Source organism: Tenebrio molitor, chromosome 8, assembly GCF_963966145.1.
Source record: "Tenebrio molitor chromosome 8, icTenMoli1.1, whole genome shotgun sequence".
In the NCBI taxonomy this organism is placed as follows: domain Eukaryota; kingdom Metazoa; phylum Arthropoda; class Insecta; order Coleoptera; family Tenebrionidae; genus Tenebrio; species Tenebrio molitor.
In genome coordinates, this window is record NC_091053.1 from 6,404,569 (window position 1) to 6,424,768 (window position 20,200).

At 42.2% G+C, this 20,200-nt stretch overlaps 2 protein-coding genes across 3 annotated transcripts in view; one reads left to right on the forward strand and one right to left on the reverse strand.

The window, feature by feature from the left end:
• Positions 1-11,087, forward strand: part of LOC138136362 (acetylcholine receptor subunit alpha-like) — a 57,972-nt gene extending 46,885 nt beyond the window's left edge. The window contains exons 3-13 of one of the 2 annotated variants that reach the window (XM_069055529.1): positions 3,757-3,896; positions 8,058-8,102; positions 8,246-8,355; positions 8,486-8,666; positions 9,065-9,180; positions 9,386-9,554; positions 9,952-10,088; positions 10,145-10,291; positions 10,344-10,493; positions 10,542-10,773; positions 10,823-11,087. In XM_069055529.1, coding sequence (XP_068911630.1) covers positions 3,757-3,896; positions 8,058-8,102; positions 8,246-8,355; positions 8,486-8,666; positions 9,065-9,180; positions 9,386-9,554; positions 9,952-10,088; positions 10,145-10,291; positions 10,344-10,493; positions 10,542-10,773; positions 10,823-11,020 — 1,625 coding nt within the window. In that variant the 3' untranslated portion in view covers positions 11,021-11,087. The remainder of the gene's footprint in view (positions 1-3,756; positions 3,897-8,057; positions 8,103-8,245; positions 8,356-8,485; positions 8,667-9,064; positions 9,181-9,385; positions 9,555-9,951; positions 10,089-10,144; positions 10,292-10,343; positions 10,494-10,541; positions 10,774-10,822) is intronic. The other variant, XM_069055530.1, reaches the window with a different exon arrangement.
• Positions 11,088-12,713: 1,626 nt separating this feature from the next.
• LOC138137004 (uncharacterized) overlaps positions 12,714-20,200 on the reverse strand; it is a 30,066-nt gene continuing 22,579 nt past the window's right edge. Inside the window, exons 3-14 of the mRNA XM_069056306.1 lie at positions 19,116-19,168; positions 16,588-17,873; positions 16,004-16,345; positions 15,863-15,921; positions 15,052-15,356; positions 14,334-15,006; positions 14,127-14,285; positions 13,953-14,078; positions 13,446-13,559; positions 13,222-13,395; positions 12,953-13,173; positions 12,714-12,889 (exon numbers count right to left, since the gene is read on the reverse strand). Coding sequence (XP_068912407.1) covers positions 12,778-12,889; positions 12,953-13,173; positions 13,222-13,395; positions 13,446-13,559; positions 13,953-14,078; positions 14,127-14,285; positions 14,334-15,006; positions 15,052-15,356; positions 15,863-15,921; positions 16,004-16,345; positions 16,588-17,873; positions 19,116-19,168 — 3,624 coding nt within the window. The 3' untranslated portion in view covers positions 12,714-12,777. The remainder of the gene's footprint in view (positions 12,890-12,952; positions 13,174-13,221; positions 13,396-13,445; positions 13,560-13,952; positions 14,079-14,126; positions 14,286-14,333; positions 15,007-15,051; positions 15,357-15,862; positions 15,922-16,003; positions 16,346-16,587; positions 17,874-19,115; positions 19,169-20,200) is intronic.

The window sequence follows — 20,200 nt, forward strand, 5'->3', positions numbered from 1 at the left end:
ATACATCCTAGAAAAAGTATCATATGTACTAGCGTGTAATGGCTATTATTATTTTTTTCTTGCCAATAACAGCCACCATTACACGCTCCTTGAGTTTTTTGTGTCTGTTGAAATTACTCGAATATATTCAAGTCTGATTCAATGCTGACTGAATTGTTTATTTAAAAAAATAATCGACATTGGGTTTCTTCTACGAATTGACAATATGGTGAGCACGTCACGGACGCAATCAATGTGAAGAAACCAAATTTTTACTGCACCCTTTTCCTTCACTTGTGCAGCACACTATGAAAAAAATTCAATATCAGCAAAATGATTTTACCAACCTACTACAGATTTCTTCTCGATATCACTGAATGGTTCTACAACATTTTTGTGACGATAATCATAGTTGTTTTCAAAGGAAATAATTTTTTTGGATTTGAAAGATAAAAGTCATGTTTTTTGCAACGAGAGCGCAACGATGGTGATTACTCACGGGGTGAAATTTGCGGCGCGAGCCGCAGGCAAGTGCTATAATCATCCCAGTGAGTGATAGTCATTACACGCGAGTTAAATACGATACTTTGTCTATGCAAGTACAAATTTTATCCTTCTCACTACCAAAAGCCATTTATCTCTTCTGTTAAAAAATCGTACACTCACAAATTATGACATTTTAAAATAATTATGACCGATGTATAATACGCTGTCATAGCAATTTAATAATCTACATGATGATGATGTTGCAAATGCAATTTTGTGAGTGTACATTATTGCCGGTGGAGTAATGAGTAATTACACAACGCCCTGAATAATGACAGTAAACGTACTCGTATATATGAAAAATGACTAATAAGAATCGAAAGAGAGCTTTTTTAAAAATTTCATTATTCCTGTTTGAACAAGTTATTTGTTATGACCAGAAGCCAAATTATTTCGTTTATAAAATGCTATCAGTCTATCAAAAGAAACAAGAAATTGTTAGTCACAGAGTTACTCTCGTTGTGCAACTGGGAAAAAAGTTAGCTTTTATGAAGTTGTTTTGTACTTTTGGATTCAATTGTGATTCACTTAACCGAAAAATGCGCACTGAATTTCGCGCGGATGGATGAACAAATTAAACACAACGCGTACACCATTATTTAAACATTTTATATTTCCTCCAACTACGGAAATAATTATCTGTATAAAATTTGTAGAGGTAGCAATATTTTTCAAAACTAAGAGAAATATGTGCCTATAAACTACAATGTGATCAAAAAGAAAACAAATCAGAGCAGGCGTTGCAAATGATCGGTCATGTCGTGGCGGAATTCTGTTCAAATAAGCGTTCAATGCATAGGCGTAGAAAATTTGGAATTATTATTGTGCATTTTATTATTATTATCTGATAATATAGAAACTGTTTAAAATAACCAAGAGCAACATTTTATATTCGTAAAACGCGACGCCACGGCTAAACAGATTTTTCGCGGAAATGTCAAAGAAACGTCAACGATGTGTTGTTGTTAACCTAGAATTTCGTGTGTTTTCACAACAAGCGTAGAACAAAACCAAAAACCCCACACCACCTCGTGACACTTTCACCAGTAAATAAATTAGTACATATTTGTTTAGATAAAATTCTGGCAGGTTATTCAATAATAATCAATAAAGCAAAATAAACTCATCACTTCGCAAAGAAATGTTTCCTTTCACTAAAAATATTTAACTTTCCAAAGGCACTAAGCTAAACCTTGAAGCTCTTGTAAATAATACAGCCAGATTTGTTTCAAGATTAAAATGATATAATTGTGCTGAGCTTAATTATCGTCTTGTCCTGTTCTATTTATTACAATTCTTGTTTGAATAAACTTCGCAAAAAAATTACAAACGGAATGCTTTCGCTTCATGTTTCGTCGAATAATTTAATCACATTGTGTCCAAACTTAATTAGCTTCTCTCGCTGCCTAAAAATGAGAAATCTCTTCTAAAGCATTCTTCTCTCACTTCCCACTTATTTTCCAAATAAAATCTAATAAATCAAGCTTCCTTCGTTTGCGATTTGGGCACGACAGGTCTCAATTTTTGTCACTTCCAGAAACATCTGTTTTGGTTACGACATGACACGTCCTTTGTCTCTATTTTTCTGTCACTTGCGCAATGATATTTTAAGCAAAACATCAATCGGCTAGAGATGATCATTCATCGGTGAGGAGAAGTAGCTTGCAGGAAAGGGAATTAATGAACTCTGGTCTACATGTTTCAGTCGTCATAATTAGCTGTTGAACCTCCACAATGACGATTGAGCCGAGACTAGTTAAGCTTGAACATTCAGGCAGGTTTATGCAAATTCCTGTTTCCAAAAGGCATATAATGGGACTGGAGTAGGCTCCAGAATCTGCCGGAGTTATTGACAGGGAGTGTGCGGATCCCTCAGGCAAAAATTATAAACGCACTTGGTCCATCCACTGTTCCAATTTAAATGGGAGTATAAGTGGCGTTGAAAATAAAAATGAGTGTTTATTCGTTTTTGGCAATATCCGTCACGGAAGTATCATAAATTCCCTCCGAAAAATTCGCCCGCTTGAAATCTCTCTGCGCGGAAACCGCATTCCCTTAAAGTAAGAGCAGTCATTTTTATCCAATAACTTCCAGAGGCTTTCAGGTAAGGCCGTCAAATTTGGTAGGTTGCGTTGCAGGAGACGCGAAACTGCCAAAAGAAAGCGATTTCCCTGCCAGGTCCCGGTGTATTCCGCTCACCTGAATTTTTTTAATCGAATCGAAAAACGTCAACTTCATGATTTAATAAAACCCGGATAAGCGAACGCCGCCCGGAAACACCACTTCGCAGTAAACGTTCTCGGTGTCTTCTTCGATTCCAGGTCCCATTTTTCGTCGTAAATTATTGTTTTCTCGTTCCTCCACGACAGAACTTCCAGCGTCAGATGCTGTACGTGCATTCGTGTTATGAGTGTTGTAAGGGGTGGAGGTCCTGCCGGGAGGAGCTTGGAAATAAACACGACTCTCGACAGTTTCCGCAGGAATTTTTTGGTGGTGCAAATGGGGACTTAGCAGTCGAGAGTCGGTTAAACTGAAAAAGTGGCATTGTGGATGCGATGACCGTACATTTCCCGTTTAAAATTCATCCCCAGGCGGCCCTATTTTCATAAAATCCCTTAATAACAAGCAACATTCCATCGAGACCGCGCCACCAGCATGAACTGTGTTTCGTTGCAGTCTAGAGTTGATGTTACTTACCAATTATAATTAATTACGGGAGCACTCCAGAGCAACATTATTTCCAATTAGGCTGATTTAGCCCCATCACACAACAATTCCTTCAATGTCTGTTCCGGTAAATTATTTATAACTGCAATCAACCTAAATGCCAGACTAACCTGGGCGAGATTGCCGGATTATTTCAGAGGTTTCGTTTAATACGTGCGTTTCCGGGATGCAACCGGAGAGATCCCGGAGCGGATCTAATCTGTTTTTAAACGCCCGGATTAATATCCCATGTTAACTATAAGCACGAACGCCACCCTAAAAAAAAAATTATTCCAATAAATTTGCCTTGTCCAATTAATTTTTAAAATCACTCCCAGCCCCCGACGCTGTTGACGCTCTTCAAACATTAATCATCTTCAAAATAATATCATCCTTTATCTGAGTCTCGCCTCACATTTTTGATTTATTTCAACGGTTATGTTAAGCCGGCTCTAGAACATTTCGCGTTTATATTGGTGAATTATGCAATTAACAGCTACATCGTTTATCTTCTCGGTGTTATAGGGTGTTCCGGTAATCCAGACGCTAAACGACTCTACGATGATCTCCTCTCGAACTACAACAAACTGGTTCGTCCTGTAGTCAACGTGTCTGATGCTCTCACGGTCAAGATCAAACTGAAACTGTCCCAGCTGATCGACGTCGTAAGTTAAAAAAATTTCAATTCTTTTGCTCTAACAGAAGTCGACAGTAGTGTAGACTGTAGCTTATTTTCGGTGCACCCCAAGGCTCTCTCTTGGATCCACTTTTAACTACTACAAATGCTTTATTTTCCCTACAGGCTTTCGGATTCCGAAATACATTATAAAATAAGGATTCCAAGACATTCCAAACAAAATAATCTTTTTCATTCCTTTCCTCCACTCCTCTCCTTCTCTATCCTTTCCTTCCTCTTCCATATCTCTTTCATCCATCCTATATCCAATCCGTCTTCATTCGGTATTTCCCCCCGCTCCTTTCGCTCCCTCTCTCCCATTTCGCTACATCCATTCGACATGTGCTCGATTGCCTCTCTCTCCTCATAACACATTCTGCACTTCTTTCCTTTCCTTCCATCCAATACCTGTTTTTTCTCTCATCGTTCCCACATCTCAATCTCGCCATCATTTTTCTGTCTCTTTCCCTCTCTCTCCCCAGGTACATTGATTCTTTGACTCTGTCCCTTCTTTCTTGCTTGTCTGTGTCTTTGTCCCTTTCACTCAGCTCTGCATTCATCCATCTTCATTTTGCTCTCGATCTTTCCACTTCTTCATTGGCATACCCGTTCCTCTTGTAGTACTTCTGTCTCTCCTTCTTTTTTTTTTTTTTTTAATTGCCATTCCCGTTTTTTGCCATACGGCTTTTACGGTACCTTTCGGTCGGCCGTTTTTCCAATTCATTTTCCTTGTTCCTTTGCCTATCGGTGATGCGACGGGGCTCCGGGGCACTTTCTCCGGCCACCCACGCCCATTCCACCTCACATTCACAGACATACACAACAACATTTATACACCCATGGGCACCCTTCCCGACGGGACTCGAACCCGTGCTGACCTCGCGGTGGTGGCCGAAAGAGTGTTGATTCTTCCTTCCACCACCCTACCGTCAGCCCCTGATAGACATACACACACATCCATGGCCGGGCGGAGGTTCCTTCCTTTGAAAAAATCCTCCCCCTTCGGTGGGATTCGAACCCACTAGCATCGGGACCGCGACCTCGGAGTACTTTCTCCGACAGCCATGCGGCCACCGAGCCACCCTGTCTCTCCTTCTTCTCCTTGTCTTTTTCATTTCTCTCCAGCATTCCGTCAGTATCCTGCACTCTTCTCTTCCATCTATTTTGTCCTCAAACTTTGCCGCTATCTTTCCCGCTTTCACTCTCAGTCTACCCCTCTTGCACTCTTCCCTCACTATGTAACCTGGCGTTTTTCTGTCCACTCCTAGTACCCATCTCAAATATTTTAATTCCACTCTCTCTACCACCTCTTGTTCCTTCTATCTCCAGATCTCTGCCCCGTACATCAATACGCTCTCTACCTTGCTCTCAAACGTCATCATTCTCCTCCTGAAATCACCTCCACACTTTCTCTCTCCTATTCCCCACACACATTCTACTACAACGTTTACCTTCCTCACTATCTCTCTCATGTGTGCCTTGCCCGTGGCTCTTTCGTTGAAGGTGTAGCCCAAGCAGTTGAACTCATTCTCTTCACTCTTCCTCTTTCTCTTGTTGAACACACTCCAGCTTTTTTTCTTCTTCACATACTTTCCCAGACTCTTCATCATTTCTTTCATTTCTCTCTCTCTTTGCCACTATTACCAAAATCTTTCTCTCCCTACCTACCATACTCCTCCCCCTCCGTTTGCTTTCCTTAACATTTGGTCTATACCTGCCACATACATATATCGTGGACAACCCCAGGGGGCTGAGCAGGCAGTCTTGTCTCACTCCCTTTGTCGTCCCAAACCATTCACCTTCTTGTTCTCCCACCTTCACCTTGTTTCTTCTTCTTGCGTATATCTCCTCAATCTTCCGTACCAACCATTTGCTTATTCCTCTCTCTCTCTCATACTCTCAAACATTTTCTCTCTGTCTACCTTGTCAAACGTAGCCCTAAATTCTACAAACAAACATACATCCTCCCCCCTTTCTTCTTTAATTCGTTCCTTGTTAAATGGTCCAGGATGTATACATTGTGCATAGTACCCCTTCCCATTCTGAATCTGGCTTGGCTGTCCGGCACACTCCTTGTTCCTCGATCTTTGTCTTCATCCTTTCGCTCCGGACTGACGCTTACAACTTATACCCTGCGTTCAGGAGTGTTATTCCTCGGGAGTTTTCCACTCTGTTTTTCTCGCCCTTTTTAAAAATACGGCAGACTACGCCTTCTCTCCAATCTACCGGGAATCCCTCTCCTCTCCATACCCCATTCATCAGTTTAACCATTCTCTCTACTATTCCTTCGATCCCATACATCCAAGCTTCATTCTGCACCCTGTCCCTCCCCGGTGCCTTTCTCTTTTTCAGCTCCTTATTTGTGTGATTTCTAGTTCCTCCGGCGTCGTCTGCTTCTCCTTCATTAGTATTTCTGCCTTTCCTTCTTTTCTTCCTTCCAGCAGTTTCATGAAGTACTCTTCCCATTCTTGCATTGTTATTTCTTCGCTCACTGATTCTTTTTTCTTTCTCCCTCGGTTTATGTATTTCCATACCTCCTCTGTTCTTATTTCCTTTATCTCTTTCTCTCCCCTCTCCTTCCTTTGCTTCTTCTTCTCTCTACATCTCTGTCTGTATTTTTTTTTTCGCTTCTAGGAATCTATTTCTTCGATTGTTCACATTCTTTGTTCCACCACTCATTTTTCTTTCCTGTCCCTTTGGTTCCGCTGACCGTGACCTCCTTTTTCGTCGTCGCTTTCTCCATTACTTCCTTCAACTCTGTCGCCATCTTCTCCACATCCTGCTCCTCAAATGCGACTTTTTCTAGTCTCCTCCTATACTCTTCTACTTCTTGTTCATCCCATACTTTTATTGTCATCTTCTTCTGATCCTCTCTTGCTCCCCTTTTCTCCCTTTCTTCATGGTTCGTTTCGTCTATACTTATTTCCAGCGGGAGATGATCCGACTCTACTATCTCTCCTATCGTGAATCCTTCCACTCTTTCCACTATTTCCCCCCTGCTACCTATGTAGGTTCATTCCCCTTCTTCAATGATAATTATTATAAATTAGGGCACGGCATCGAGGCCGAATTACATATCATAGCGGATTTTGCAGTCAATGAAACTTCCTTCAAAAGCACTATTTTTATTATCATCAGTAGTGAAGTTGCGAAGTATTAAAAGTTATAACGGAACGCGGTTTCCCCAGTGGTCACCTATCCAAACGCTGACCCACCCGACGTTGCTTAACCTCGCTGATAGAACAGATGTTGGATTTTGTCATGAGGTATGAGTCATATCTCCGCAAAAGACGAATATCGGTATCAATTAGACGCTGCAGACCGACCGGAAAACATCGTCAATTGTTACGTTAATTTCGTCTATCTCTCGTCTATTTGTATGTATTTGAATTTAAAAGTAGTCGACGTTTTCAGTTTTCATTTATATGTATTCGCGCAGGTATTTTCAAGGTCACAGCCCGTGAGAGAATCAAACAGCTCTAATAGTGCTTTCCTCGTGGTTAGGGCATCGTATTATTATTAGTATTGATTTTCACATACAGCGCTCTTTATACTTTTGTTATAAACATCTGCACAATTTCATCTGATGTGCAGTATATTTAGAAGAAGAACCTCCATGGGGAATTTCTAGGTGTTCGAGTGCTCCCAGACAATACCCTGCCCGTCGAAAATTAAAAACTGCTTTGTCCTGCTGCAGCAACCCCGCTAACGACTGCAAAATAGGGGTTGTCGGAGCAACCTAATAAGTGTGAGAGGCGACGATAAGAACTTTTTTATTTACAGACATTTCCTTTTCATCTAAGTTTTATTTGCACATTCCCATGTTTCAATTTACTTTGGAAAATTGCTGCAGAAAGTCTAATATCACTTCGAACGTAGAAAAGTTAAACAATTTAAATAAGATTTTAAAATTCAGGATGCCGAGATATTCCCGTTTGTGCGTTCGGAAGTTGGCCCAAGTTGAAATCTTCATTATTTTTTCCACGGAAAGTACGAGCCGACGCGACGTTATCAAACAGGTTAATAAAATCATTCGGTTTCCGCTCGGATGGTTCGCGTTAACGCAAACATTCACACCGAACGCTCGTCTTGTTTATATTGTTTCGCAATTTGCATTCATGGTCGGATAACGTGATGTCTTTGTTTGCAGAACCTGAAGAACCAAATTATGACGACGAACTTGTGGGTCGAACAGGTAATCTTTTCTTTTATTAAAAAACGAAACACCTAGACTTGGCCTTTCACACTGAGCTCTAATTGGTAGAAATGGTAGAAAAACAGAAAAATGAGCCCCTCGCTCCATTATCTTTCCATTAGCCTCCAGTTAACTGTTTTCAGTCCTGGTACGATTACAAGCTGAAATGGGACCCCAAGGAGTACGGAGGCGTGGAGATGCTTCACGTTCCTTCCGATCATATTTGGCGGCCGGACATCGTCCTCTACAACAAGTGAGTATTAACGACGAGAAATTTCCGGTGGAGACTGTGACCCTCGAACCCCCAAGAAACTTTCTTTTGTTCGAACCAGTTGGAAACTTGTCAGATGCCAACTGCTAAGTGTTAATGAAGTTATTTACAGTGCCGATGGTAACTTTGAGGTGACGCTTGCCACCAAAGCCACTCTCAACTACACCGGAAGGGTGGAATGGAAACCGCCTGCTATTTACAAGTCTTCCTGCGAGATTGACGTCGAGTATTTTCCCTTCGACGAGCAGACCTGCGTCATGAAGTTCGGTTCTTGGACCTACGACGGCTTTCAGGTGACCACTTTCGCATTCCCTCCAACACCTCCAGATCTGGAAGTACTCTCATGATTTTCTCGGTCGGACGTGTTGATGTAATATACACTGACACGGCGATATTGAAATCAGGACCGATCGAAAATTCACTAAAGGAGTATTCTGATAAACGCAAACTGTTGAATTTTTCATGATACACAACAGATTAACCGGCGGAAAAGTCTGGCATGTGGGTTTTTAAATCCGGACCAGCGGCTCCATTTCCCACCGGTGGAAATCGGCATTTGTTGTGCTATTCGGGTCGAACCATCGGAGAAAATAGTCCGGGTGATCGATCGCGAGGGATAATGATGTTTTCCGAATAAACACGCAGATCTAATTCGACTAATCCCGTTGATAACTCTCACGTTTTGATCCAGGTGGACCTGAGACACGTGGACGAGATGAAAGGATCCAACGTTGTGGACATTGGAATCGATTTAACAGAATTCTACACTTCCGTTGAATGGGACATTCTGGAGGTTCCCGCTGTCAGGTAAATTGATTCGGCACGAATTCGATCATTCCACCACACATCAACACTTCATCTGATAATCAATCCATCGAGATTCATAATTCCGATAGTCTGAGCCATCCGTAATCTTCCACATAAACTGTCACACGACACCCCTCCACTCACATCTAGTTTACAGCGCATTTTTTTTTCGCCCGAAACATGACTATATTGAAATCGTTTGCAGGAACGAAAAATTCTATACCTGTTGTGATGAACCGTACCTCGATATCACCTTTAACATCACAATGAGGCGTAAGACGTTGTTTTATACCGTTAATCTGATCATCCCTTGCATGGGCATCTCCTTTCTCACCGTACTTGTGTTCTATTTGCCTTCCGACAGTGGGGAAAAAGTAAGTTTGACGAATAACCTAAGAAAATGGAAAACAGGGAACGATTCTATCGATTCCACATAAAAATGTAAATGACTCGGTTGCTGGTCAAGAAGGTGCATCAATCAAATTTATTTTGTTTTGTCGCAGAAGCTTAGAACGTCCTGCCGCGTCTTCGCTTATCGTCTTTCGATTGGTTACAATTTCTCATCTCTTCCGGAGTCTCTCTCCCCTCTCTCGACAAACTCTTTCTCTCACTCCATCACTGTCCTCTTCTGACTTCATCGCTGACACTCTTCTTATCGTATCTTTTGAACTGTTCTATCAAAATCGAGATTCAAACGAGCCTCTGTTATCCATTTTCTCGACGCGCCGTTTATCCACCAGACCGCTTCAAATTAACGATCTCTTGTTCTAGGTTAGTTTGTCGATCTCCATCCTCTTATCACTGACGGTGTTCTTTCTGCTCTTGGCCGAGATCATCCCACCCACTTCCCTGGTGGTGCCCCTTTTGGGCAAGTTCGTGCTCTTCACGATGATCCTAGACACGTTCAGGTAAGCCTTGCTTCTCCCCATCAGTCCCATCACCATCACGACTCCTTCCGTTGCAGCATATGCGTCACCGTCGTGGTCCTCAACGTTCACTTCCGATCCCCCCAAACCCACACCATGGCCCCGTGGGTCCGGCGCGTCTTCATCCACATTCTTCCCCGGCTGCTGGTGATGCGCAGACCCCACTACCAGCTGGACCGAAAAACGTGAGTTGCCGGATAACTCCACTCCCAAAACGTACACTCTCTACAACTTCAGTTGTAGAATGGCGTCCAGTCACAGAGTCATGGTGCGAACGTGCAACGGGTTGGAGCTGAGAGACCCGGGAATGTTCACAGACACTGAAGATCTGGTCGAAGATCCCAACTTCTTTCCCAGCGCCAGTTCCAGAGACGAGCTGACTCCCAGGTACATACGCGACCAGGTCGCTCCCGTGCTCACTCTTCTTCTTCAAAGGGAACTGGAAGCGGGGGCTTTGAACGCTTGTCGAGTCCACGGGACGACGCCGCCTCCGGGGCTAGGCCTCCCGTTGGGGGACGATCTCGGGAACGAGCTGGGACCCGGACCTTTGGAGGATGCTCTCTGTCGGGAATCCAACGCGTGGTATCTTTGTCCAGAGGTGCACAAGGCCATCGACGGGGTCAGATTTATCGCCGACCACACCAGAAGAGAAGAAGATTCTACCAAGGTATGGACACGCCACAACTTACAAGTTTTAGAAGGCAAATGGTTTGCAGGTGAAGGAAGATTGGAAGTATGTAGCGATGGTGTTGGATCGATTGTTCCTGTGGATATTTACGCTGGCGGTGCTCGTCGGTACAGCAGGAATAATCCTGCAAGCTCCGACGCTTTACGACGATCGAAGACCAATCGACGTGAGACTGTCGGAGATCGCGTCCACCACAGCCAAACCCCATATTGCCAGTTCGCTCTGAACGACACATAAAAATTTCTAGTATTTGTTATAAAAATTTATAGGAACCAAGAGAAGTTTTAGATGTATATCTATGTTTAAGTTACCTAAACCATAAAGGAATTGAACTTCAACCGATCCGGTCGAAAGCTACGCTAATACCCTTGACTCTACGGCTCAAACTCTTATCAACTGATTTTGTATTAGCCGCTTGATATCCTGATCGGACAATAAACTTTTATGGATATTCTAAGGTAAAAAACGAAATTAGGCTGTTCTTAGGGGTCAAACTATCTAGTTATATTTATCTATGAAGTTTTCCTTTCGGAATCTGACAGACGAGGAGAATTTTGGCCGCAAAGCATTTCTCACCGAGCCGCTCCGCTGTCGTCGATCTCCAATTACCGCACTGGTAATCGATGATCCCGACTAATCGCACTAATAGACGATAGATTGCGGTCAATCAGTCAACACGATCTGTCACACGAGCCTATCAGTTCGACGACCGACTCGTGACGGCACCGGCCAAGAAATGTTACAATTTGTGCTGAAATTCTTATTGTTTACTTCGGAAGTTTTCTATTGGGAAAAGTTGCAGACAAGCACATTTGCTCAACTTGTATTAGAGTTGCCGCAAATAAATGTGCGACGCTCGCAGGCTTCTCCACTCTTTACTAAAATTCAACAATAATGAAACGCCTCCTCAAATCTGACACCTCGAAAGTTTCCGCATCTGGCTCTGTCGGATTTTTGGTATTTCCAAGTGTCAAGGACGTGTCTGAGCGAGGTGTTAAGTAAGTTGCATGGTCTAACTCCACACACGTGACAGACTTTGTGAGAGTTTTTAGCGGCGTCAGTCTCTCACTGTGTAGCTTAGCTTTTGAGCTAAGGGAGGTTTTCAAAGTGGTGGCATACGAATGTTAGTCACGTCGATTTTGAAAAAGCGCCGTCGGCTACAAAAAACGATTTTAAAGGACTTTTTGGTCTTGCATTACAGTCTAACCTTCTTTAGGACAACCTGGACTAGCACAAGCCATTAACCTCCCGACAAATGTTAGTACTGATATTTTATGGCCGATAGGAATTGTAAACGATTAAATCTAGTTGGCCCCCATGTCTGCACTCGTAGGTGGCGGCCTAGTGGCAGGTCCAGACCGCCCCCACTGTCAAGGCCACGAACGCGACGGGGGCTATAGCGAACTAATTTGCCTTTATTATGCACGTTTGTGTTTCTGATGTATTTCATTTACACTAAGGATCTAAACCGACATGTTTTAAAGCTGCCGAATGATTATAAATAATTATTATTAACGCATCGATATTTTAAAATTTATGTAACAATGTAAACGATTTCTATACATATTTATGCTGTAACTAACGATTTTAATAAATTAAATTTTGATATAAAACCAATTTTAATAAACTGACCTTAAATTTCTCTGTAACATTGCACTCAACCGAGACACGTTCCCTCTTGTATCGTATGTCTGTGTAGCCACATTTTGTGTAACACCAAGTTTTATAGCCCCTTCAGGTGTTCAATAAATATCCTTGTTAACGACCATCGACTTTCCTTCATCGAATCGTCACCAATAAATCTCCAAAACCAAATGTCTCACTCGCGTTCAAATTATTTATCGCGGCTATGCGCAGTACGCGATGATGTCTGTCACCCGTGCGCGCTGCCAACCCGGCAACCAGCAAAACACCAGGAGTTAAAAATAGTTTTTATTTAGTTGCAATTTCTCTACAATCATATCACAGCGAACCGGGGCCCCGTCAGTATAATCTTACCATGGTGATCGGCAACTGGAGTTGTACCTTTTCCACTTTGTGCTCCCTGGTCAGCTTCAGCTTGGGGAAAAGCGGCACACTCGACTGATCTGCCCCTCTACTCCGCGCAACAATCTCATCAATCTTAATATTATTATAAATAAAAGTATCTATAACAGACTTAGCACTAAGATCCTTGCTTTTCTTCGCTGGGATCACTTTGTTCTTGATTAAACTCGACCGCAGCGCCATTATGTGGCGCGTTGTCTCCGACCACCACTGTCTGTACATGGGAGCCTTGTTCTTCTCCTCTTCGTACCTGCACCTGGGGCACCTCTCCACGTCGCAGTTGTCTCTCGTGTGCCTGAGGAAGGTGTGCGTCGGGGCGGCGATTCTCGCAACCTGAAAACTTGTCAGTGCAGGAATACCAACCGACCAGTACGCTACTACCTCCGCGTCTCGTATTCTGCGTTTAGTGCGTTGAGGCGGAGTCGGAGGTTTGTCCTGTTTCTTCCTGGGGCCTTTGCTGCCTTTGGTCCTCGTGCTGGTGCTAGACGTTCGACCGAAAAGACCCCTGTTTTCCGCCATCTGGATCATGTACTTGTTGTCCAACCTGATGACTTGCTGGAAAAAATGTCTTTCTTTTGATGTTTAATCCAGACTGTAAAACTGACTTTCCTTTGTACGAGAGCCAAATAGCAACCTTCTTTGACATAACTGATGCAAGAAGTCTCGCTTGGGCACAAAGGAGGCAGATCCGGAACATCGAAAATATCAGTTTCCGGAACCTGAAATCATTTTTCATCACAAATTTACAAAAAAGAGACAAGAAAAGGGTGACCAAAAGCTACTCCTTTCATTCTAAGCAAATGAAGAGAATGGAAGAAGCAGAATTGCCACAAAACAAACAATAATCTAATCTCCAAAGCATAAAGAACAGTAACTATGATTACAGGATCTTGTCTCAATATCTATTCCTTCTCTGAGATCCAAAGCATACATTTCAAGGGAATGCGGAACGGTCTTCTAAAAGACCAGATTCGAGTACAGTTGAATTTCTATGGATTAAAGCGTCTACGCAAAATGCTAAACAAACACCATCCAACTCTAGAAGGTTTTATGACACCAATAGATTAAAAATTCTACCTTCAAAGCTAAGATATCTGGTTCAAATAACTCACTGGAATATTATCGAAGAGTTTGTCATCACTGCCCATGGTCAATCTGACAGTTTCCGGAGGACCAGCCTCACTCTTTCTGTCATCAAACTGGATCTTCTCATTGTTGTTGATCTCCTTGGCACCCTCCTAAAAGTGATTCACCGTTTTACTGAAATAACTCTGTCTTTAACCAACATTTGATGATGGTTCCGGAAATATCTGGACTATCAGTTTTCCTTGCAAAGTCGCGTGATGGAGCTTGGCGTTCTTGTTAACCTCCATGACTGTCCTCTCGATCATTCCGTTGTTTTCGGCATCTATCCCAGAATGGGTCTCGTACAAAACAAACTGAATCTGTAACAATTTCCTTTGAGGGAAAAATCTTTCGAGATGACAACTCACTTGGGGCCTCGACATTGCAAATCTCAGAGTTTTCCTTTGCTCGTCCAAGATCCGGAAGACTCTCTGGCGTCCTTCCTCGCTCTCCTCGGCTTCTGTCAGAATTTCCAACATCGAGAGGTCTCCACCTCGACTGCACACCAAGTCGATGGGATCGTTCACAGCTGAGTAGCTGTTGGGAGGAGTGGCGTACACGGCAACCACTTCTTCCATGTAGTTGGCGTCGGGAGAGACATCGATCAATCTGTCAGAGAAGATCAACACGTTGGTCATCCCCAATTGGTTGAAGTAGTCTTCGTATTCTAGTTTCCTCTGTCCGGCACTGAACGCCATCAACTTCTTGATCTTGTCGTTCTGGGAGAGAATCGTCGCCAGATACGCTGTGGTCCTAGGGGAGTTCACGTGCGTCTGGATCACGCTTCCGCACAGTTCCAGTTCGGAAACGTGCTTGACGAACGTCGCCGGACCCAAACAGAAAGACTTGTCTTGGACGACGAGCTTGTGACTCTTGACGAAATCGCTCCGCGCCAGAGTCGTCCTCATCGAACCGTGCAGTGCGATTATGTGAGGACAGTGCTTGTCCCATCTGTAGTTCTTGGGACCCAAATTCTGATTTCCTTCCACCGGTTTCAGACCAAACAACGTCTCGATGTCCCTCTTCAGGTCGTTGGTGTTTCTGCAAGCAAGTTTCAACCGAGTTTCAAACAAATTTCGCACCTACTTGACTTTCTTCAGGTTGATCCAACATGTCACAGGACTCGTAGATCCGTAGCCTGGAACCTTGTCGTCTCGGAGGTGGACCGGGAGGAGGTCGCTGAGGGACAGGGCGTTGTGTTGGATGCGGAGGCGAGCCACGGCGGCGGCCAGTTTTGTCCTGAAACCCCACAGAGTGTCCTCCGCTTTTGTTAGACCTGCTTCTTGGAAGAGTTTGGTGGCGATTGGAGCCACCGACGTCTCGCGCTTCTTGAAGGAGCGGTGGTAGAGGTCGTAGAAGAGGAGCCAGATGTGGGGTATCGTCATCTCGAGCTGTAACGAAGAAACTACGCTTTTTCAAATTAGGGATTTAGTAGAGGAATCAGAAATTTCTTGTAGCAAAAATTCTCTTCATTTTTCTTCGAATCAATTATTTAACGGGACTTGAATATTACAGAAGGCATTGAAAGATAATTCCATTGAGTGATTATGCAGCAGTCAGAAATTTATAATTACAAAAGTTTTGATTCTTTTTGCAACAGTTTTAATGTTGTGGTTGTTGACGTCTCTTACGTCTAATTATAAGGATTAACAATGGGGGCAAAGTATTAGGACTGGAATAGGGGTGAGATCTTGATAACGAGTTCTGCTCCCACCCCCACCCCTCGCAGCTCATCCGCAGCGCAACAATACTCTAAATAGTTTCGTGCAAACTACACCCGAAATATTGTTAAATATTAACATTTCGCTTACAAAAAAGTTAAATGCAGTTGTTCCACATTAACAATTAAGGGGCGCACGCGACCCACCCCCTCCCTCTACCCCCCATAGCTGCATACCTCAGGATGTATCTGGAAGAATCCGATATCGTTCAAGGCCTGGGTCAGGACATTCTTGTCTGCAACAACAAAGCAATTGCTCTAAATCGAACTGTCAAGGTGCAATAATGAAACGTCATGTCACGAAGCACGAACACTCACGTCTAAAAACGTCGTAAATGAGGGTGTAAACCCGTCTCATTTCTTGCTCGTCCTCGAAATGTGTGGGCAAGGGGGGTTGGGTGAGGATGCAACCGGCTTTGGAGATATCGCTCACCGTCCACGTGATGGGACCAGGACCTGTCAGTTTCTGCTTGTTCTTCTGCACCGGTTTCGACGCCGGTTCGCACTGGATCAGCTTTTTCTTAGGCTTGATGATCCAGTCGTGGAGTTTGGGCTCGCTGGGTTCTTGCATCCAGTCGTACATGCTGAAGAAAAAAACAGTAGACCAAAGAAAAACGAATTTTGATGGGGTGACGTGAACGTAGAAACGTTGCCAGACAACTGATCACAATTCAACGATTTATTTGGAAAAACGCCGACAGTTTTTATTAAATCAAAAACCAGATCTAGAACTTCCAGTTTTTCGCATCTAGATTCTTAACACAGTTATTTCTTCCTTCCTTTGACACATTCCACTAAAATGGCAACAACCGAGACTGCGTAGCCGCCACTCACGAAGCACAGTACAGTCTGTAGGTGCTTCATAGTCAAGTAAACATCATCGTCTTCTAGATGTTTCCTACCACTTGTGGTGATTCTTCTGATAAATCCTCCGTCTCCTAAGTGAACAAAAATTTGATGGATTTGCTTCAGAAATGGTGATCTTTTGGGGAAAAGATAGACTTTCATATCTGGTACCAAAGACTCTCTCATAATCCTGTACATATCACTTCTTTCGACAAACTCCAAAGCCACACCCAGAGGAAGAACAAACACTTTGTCGTTGTCTCTTCTCTCAATCATTTCGTACAATTCCTTTTTGGGAAATGTTTGAATTGGTTGGGAAAAGTTGTGAATTTTGTTAACAATTGGGACAACGCGAGGAAAAGTCAAAAGAGGCATGTTGCTTGTTTTTAAAGCTTCGATGGTATTGACGCTGTCATCGTGTTTGGCGATGGTCAAAATGCTGCTAATTCCTGACTGGAAGATGTTGGAAAAAGCTGATGGTACGGTTGTGAACAACAATACAAATAAATTGAAGGCTCGTCGATACTTTTTGGTGATTTTGGTCAAAGCATAAAGGGTCAACAGTAAAATCGTCAGACAAGTCCAAATCTCGTTATTAAAAATCGTCAAAATATTAACTGTGTGGGGTCGATGGGATGGCAACACGGCGACGATACCAGTTTCCATTTGGGTATGAAAAACTTCCAAATCCGCCACGTCGGGTCCTCGCATCACACCCATGAAAGAGAAATCCGCCTCACTATTGAGCAACGCTTCACCAACACCTGCGTATTGTTTGGCCGCAGGAGTTGCTACAATTTGGACAGTTGCGTTCATTGCAAAAGCGACAAGTCTCAGATAGTCGCAGTCTTTGCCCCTGCACCCTCCCGGAAACAGTCGCAAAACTGGTGGATTGTCAAACATCGCAACTTTTATTCTATAACCTGCCAGGTCTTTGAGTTTGTTGGGAAACAAGGGTTGCGCTTCCAAATCCACAATCTCTTCAGTAAACGGGTTGTAAGTGACGATGCGAAGATTCTGGTCGTAGAAGACCACAACAAAATCCAAAAATTTTTGGGACCACATCGTTCCCAAAATTTCCAAAAGCGTGGTGGTGTTCTGCACCGGTTTGCAAACAACGAAACTCGTTTCTTTTGAGGTGTGCCACCGCTGCGTCATCCTCCTCAGGTGGTGCCAATCCGGCAAGAAAATAAAAAACTCGGTGATTAGTGAATCATTGATTCTGTTCAAAATTTTCGGTGGGGGTAGATTTTTGGCGAATTGATTGAACAGGGAGTCGCACTCGCTGTGCAAGCTTACTAAGCCGAGTGTGATGTCGTTTTTGGTTCTGTGTAATCTCCATCTGGTCGTGTATCGGTGAAAGCTTGTATCGACGGGGTTTGATTGATGGTCGATAAGAAAACATGACGCTGTTGGTAAAAGAAGAGCGATCAGATACATGTTGAGAGACACTTGAATGGTTTGTGGGGGTGTGTGTTGCGAAGGTAACTGATAGCACGATAAAAATGATCCGTTTTTTCCATTAATGCATTAGCGTTTATCAGATAAAACAAATGTCCGGGAACCACAACATGCAAATTGAAACACACGGAGAAGGAAAAAATTTTATAAAAACGTTTTAAACATTGTAAGGGAAGATTCAATTAAATCGAAAAAACTCTTATTGGGTGACCTTTTGTGTTGATACAATGCGTTGAAGATCCAGTCGATCAGCTTGTTACTCATCTTGAGGTGTTAATAATTTTGATAAAACCAAAGTTGGTGTGTTTTTGTCAATACCAAATATAGAAAATTCAATACTTACCACAATAACTGATTAGCTTACAATCAAATTGTATACAATAAGTCAATCGATAGGCATGAATGGCGCCGCTTGAAAAACGCCGAGACTGTTAGACACGAAGGCGGCGACGTTTTCTCCACCTCCACCATTCTTTGCATTAATAAAATAAATTAGCCAGATTTTAAAATTTTATAAACTCTTGTGTTCTTGATGAATTGGTGTCTTTAATTGGAATCTAGTCTGCTGGACAAGTGAGTAGAGGCGCTGGATTTTCTCATGGGCTATGAGTCATATCTGCGCAAACGACGAATATCGGTCTCAAGTAGGCGCTACAGACCGACCGGAAAACATCGTCATTCGTTACGTTAGTGTCGTCTCTCTCTCGCTTATTTGCATCTAAAGTAGTCGACGTTTTCAGTTTTCATTTACAGATTTTTCGCTGGTTTGTCGCTCCGCCATCGCGTAGATATTTCCAAGGTCACAGCCCATGAGAGAATCCAACATGTATGTGTATGTGTTGTCCTCAGGTTAATAACGTAATCATGAAAGATTTTGAGTACTAAGTGGAGTAATTTAGGAAACATAACGATCTGACTTTAAAGAGAATTATTTTGACATATTAAATATACTTTTGTATTTAAATTTAAATTAATTAGCAAGAAAAGTCTCTCTTCTTGGATGGCACATTAGTAAAGTTTTTGTGGCATCATTCCCTCCAGAATTAACATAGCATCAAGGCTTCTGTTAGAGTTACCCTAATTCTTCGGAGGACTCTTTGGGACAGTTGCTTTGAATCGTTACTCTTTGTTCATGACAGCCTTCTTCTCCTTTTTCTTCAATGTCATCACATCTTCCTGAAATAATATCTTCTTGAAGTTCTTCTTCTTTCTTTTTTCTTTAGGTTTTCTAAATCTGCCATCCAAAATTTTGAATATTATTTTCTTGCTCTTCTAATTGTTTATTCCGAATTCTTTGGATGGAAATGATGTTTCCGTCTCGGCTAAACACTAACGCTGTCTGTTTTATCTCCAAATCGTCTTTCTTGGTGCTAACAAGATGTTTTACCCGAAATAGAAAACGTCTACATCTTTCTGAATGACAGTAGAAGTAGAAAAAAAATTGCCAAAAACATTTTCCTTAGTAGTTAAATAAGAACAGTAAAAAAATAAAAATAAAACGTTTTATTCAATACTAAAATAATTAAGACAATAAAGTAAACAAATTATTTTATTTTCATAATTTATGTAGACATTAAGAAACAATTTTAATATTCTCAAAAATAGTATCTTATGTGACAAGGGACTAAAATGCGTTTTTTCATCCGGATTATAAGTTTATTGTACGATTGCAGCGAGGGCAATAAATACATGAGTAATGAAAAATCATTTTACTCCCGTGGTAGAGGTATTGGTTTTTCTCATGGGCTATGAGTCATATCTGCGCAAACAACAAATATCGGTCTACAAAAACATCGTCATTCGTTACGTTAGTGTCATCTCTCTCTTGTCTATTTGCAAGTAAAGTAGTCGACGTTTTCGGTTTTCGTTTACAGATTTTTCGCTGATTTATCGCTCCGCCTTCGCGCAGATATTTCCAAGGTCACAGCCCATGAGAGAATCCAACACGTCTACTTATGCTATTTTTTGCACGACCTGACGTATTTAATCATATAGTCTTAAGGAAATAAGTAAAAATAAGTTCTCTCCTTCCATATAAATTGAACAAAAAAAAATTCATAAATTTTTAAAACATTACTAAATTTTTATTTCTCTTAATTTCTTTTTTCTTTTTATTACCTTATTCCTTTTAAGAGCAATATTTATTTGCAACTCTTGTAATTTAGGTGGCAATGACATCTGTCCAAATAGAAAAAAAATCAGTATTCT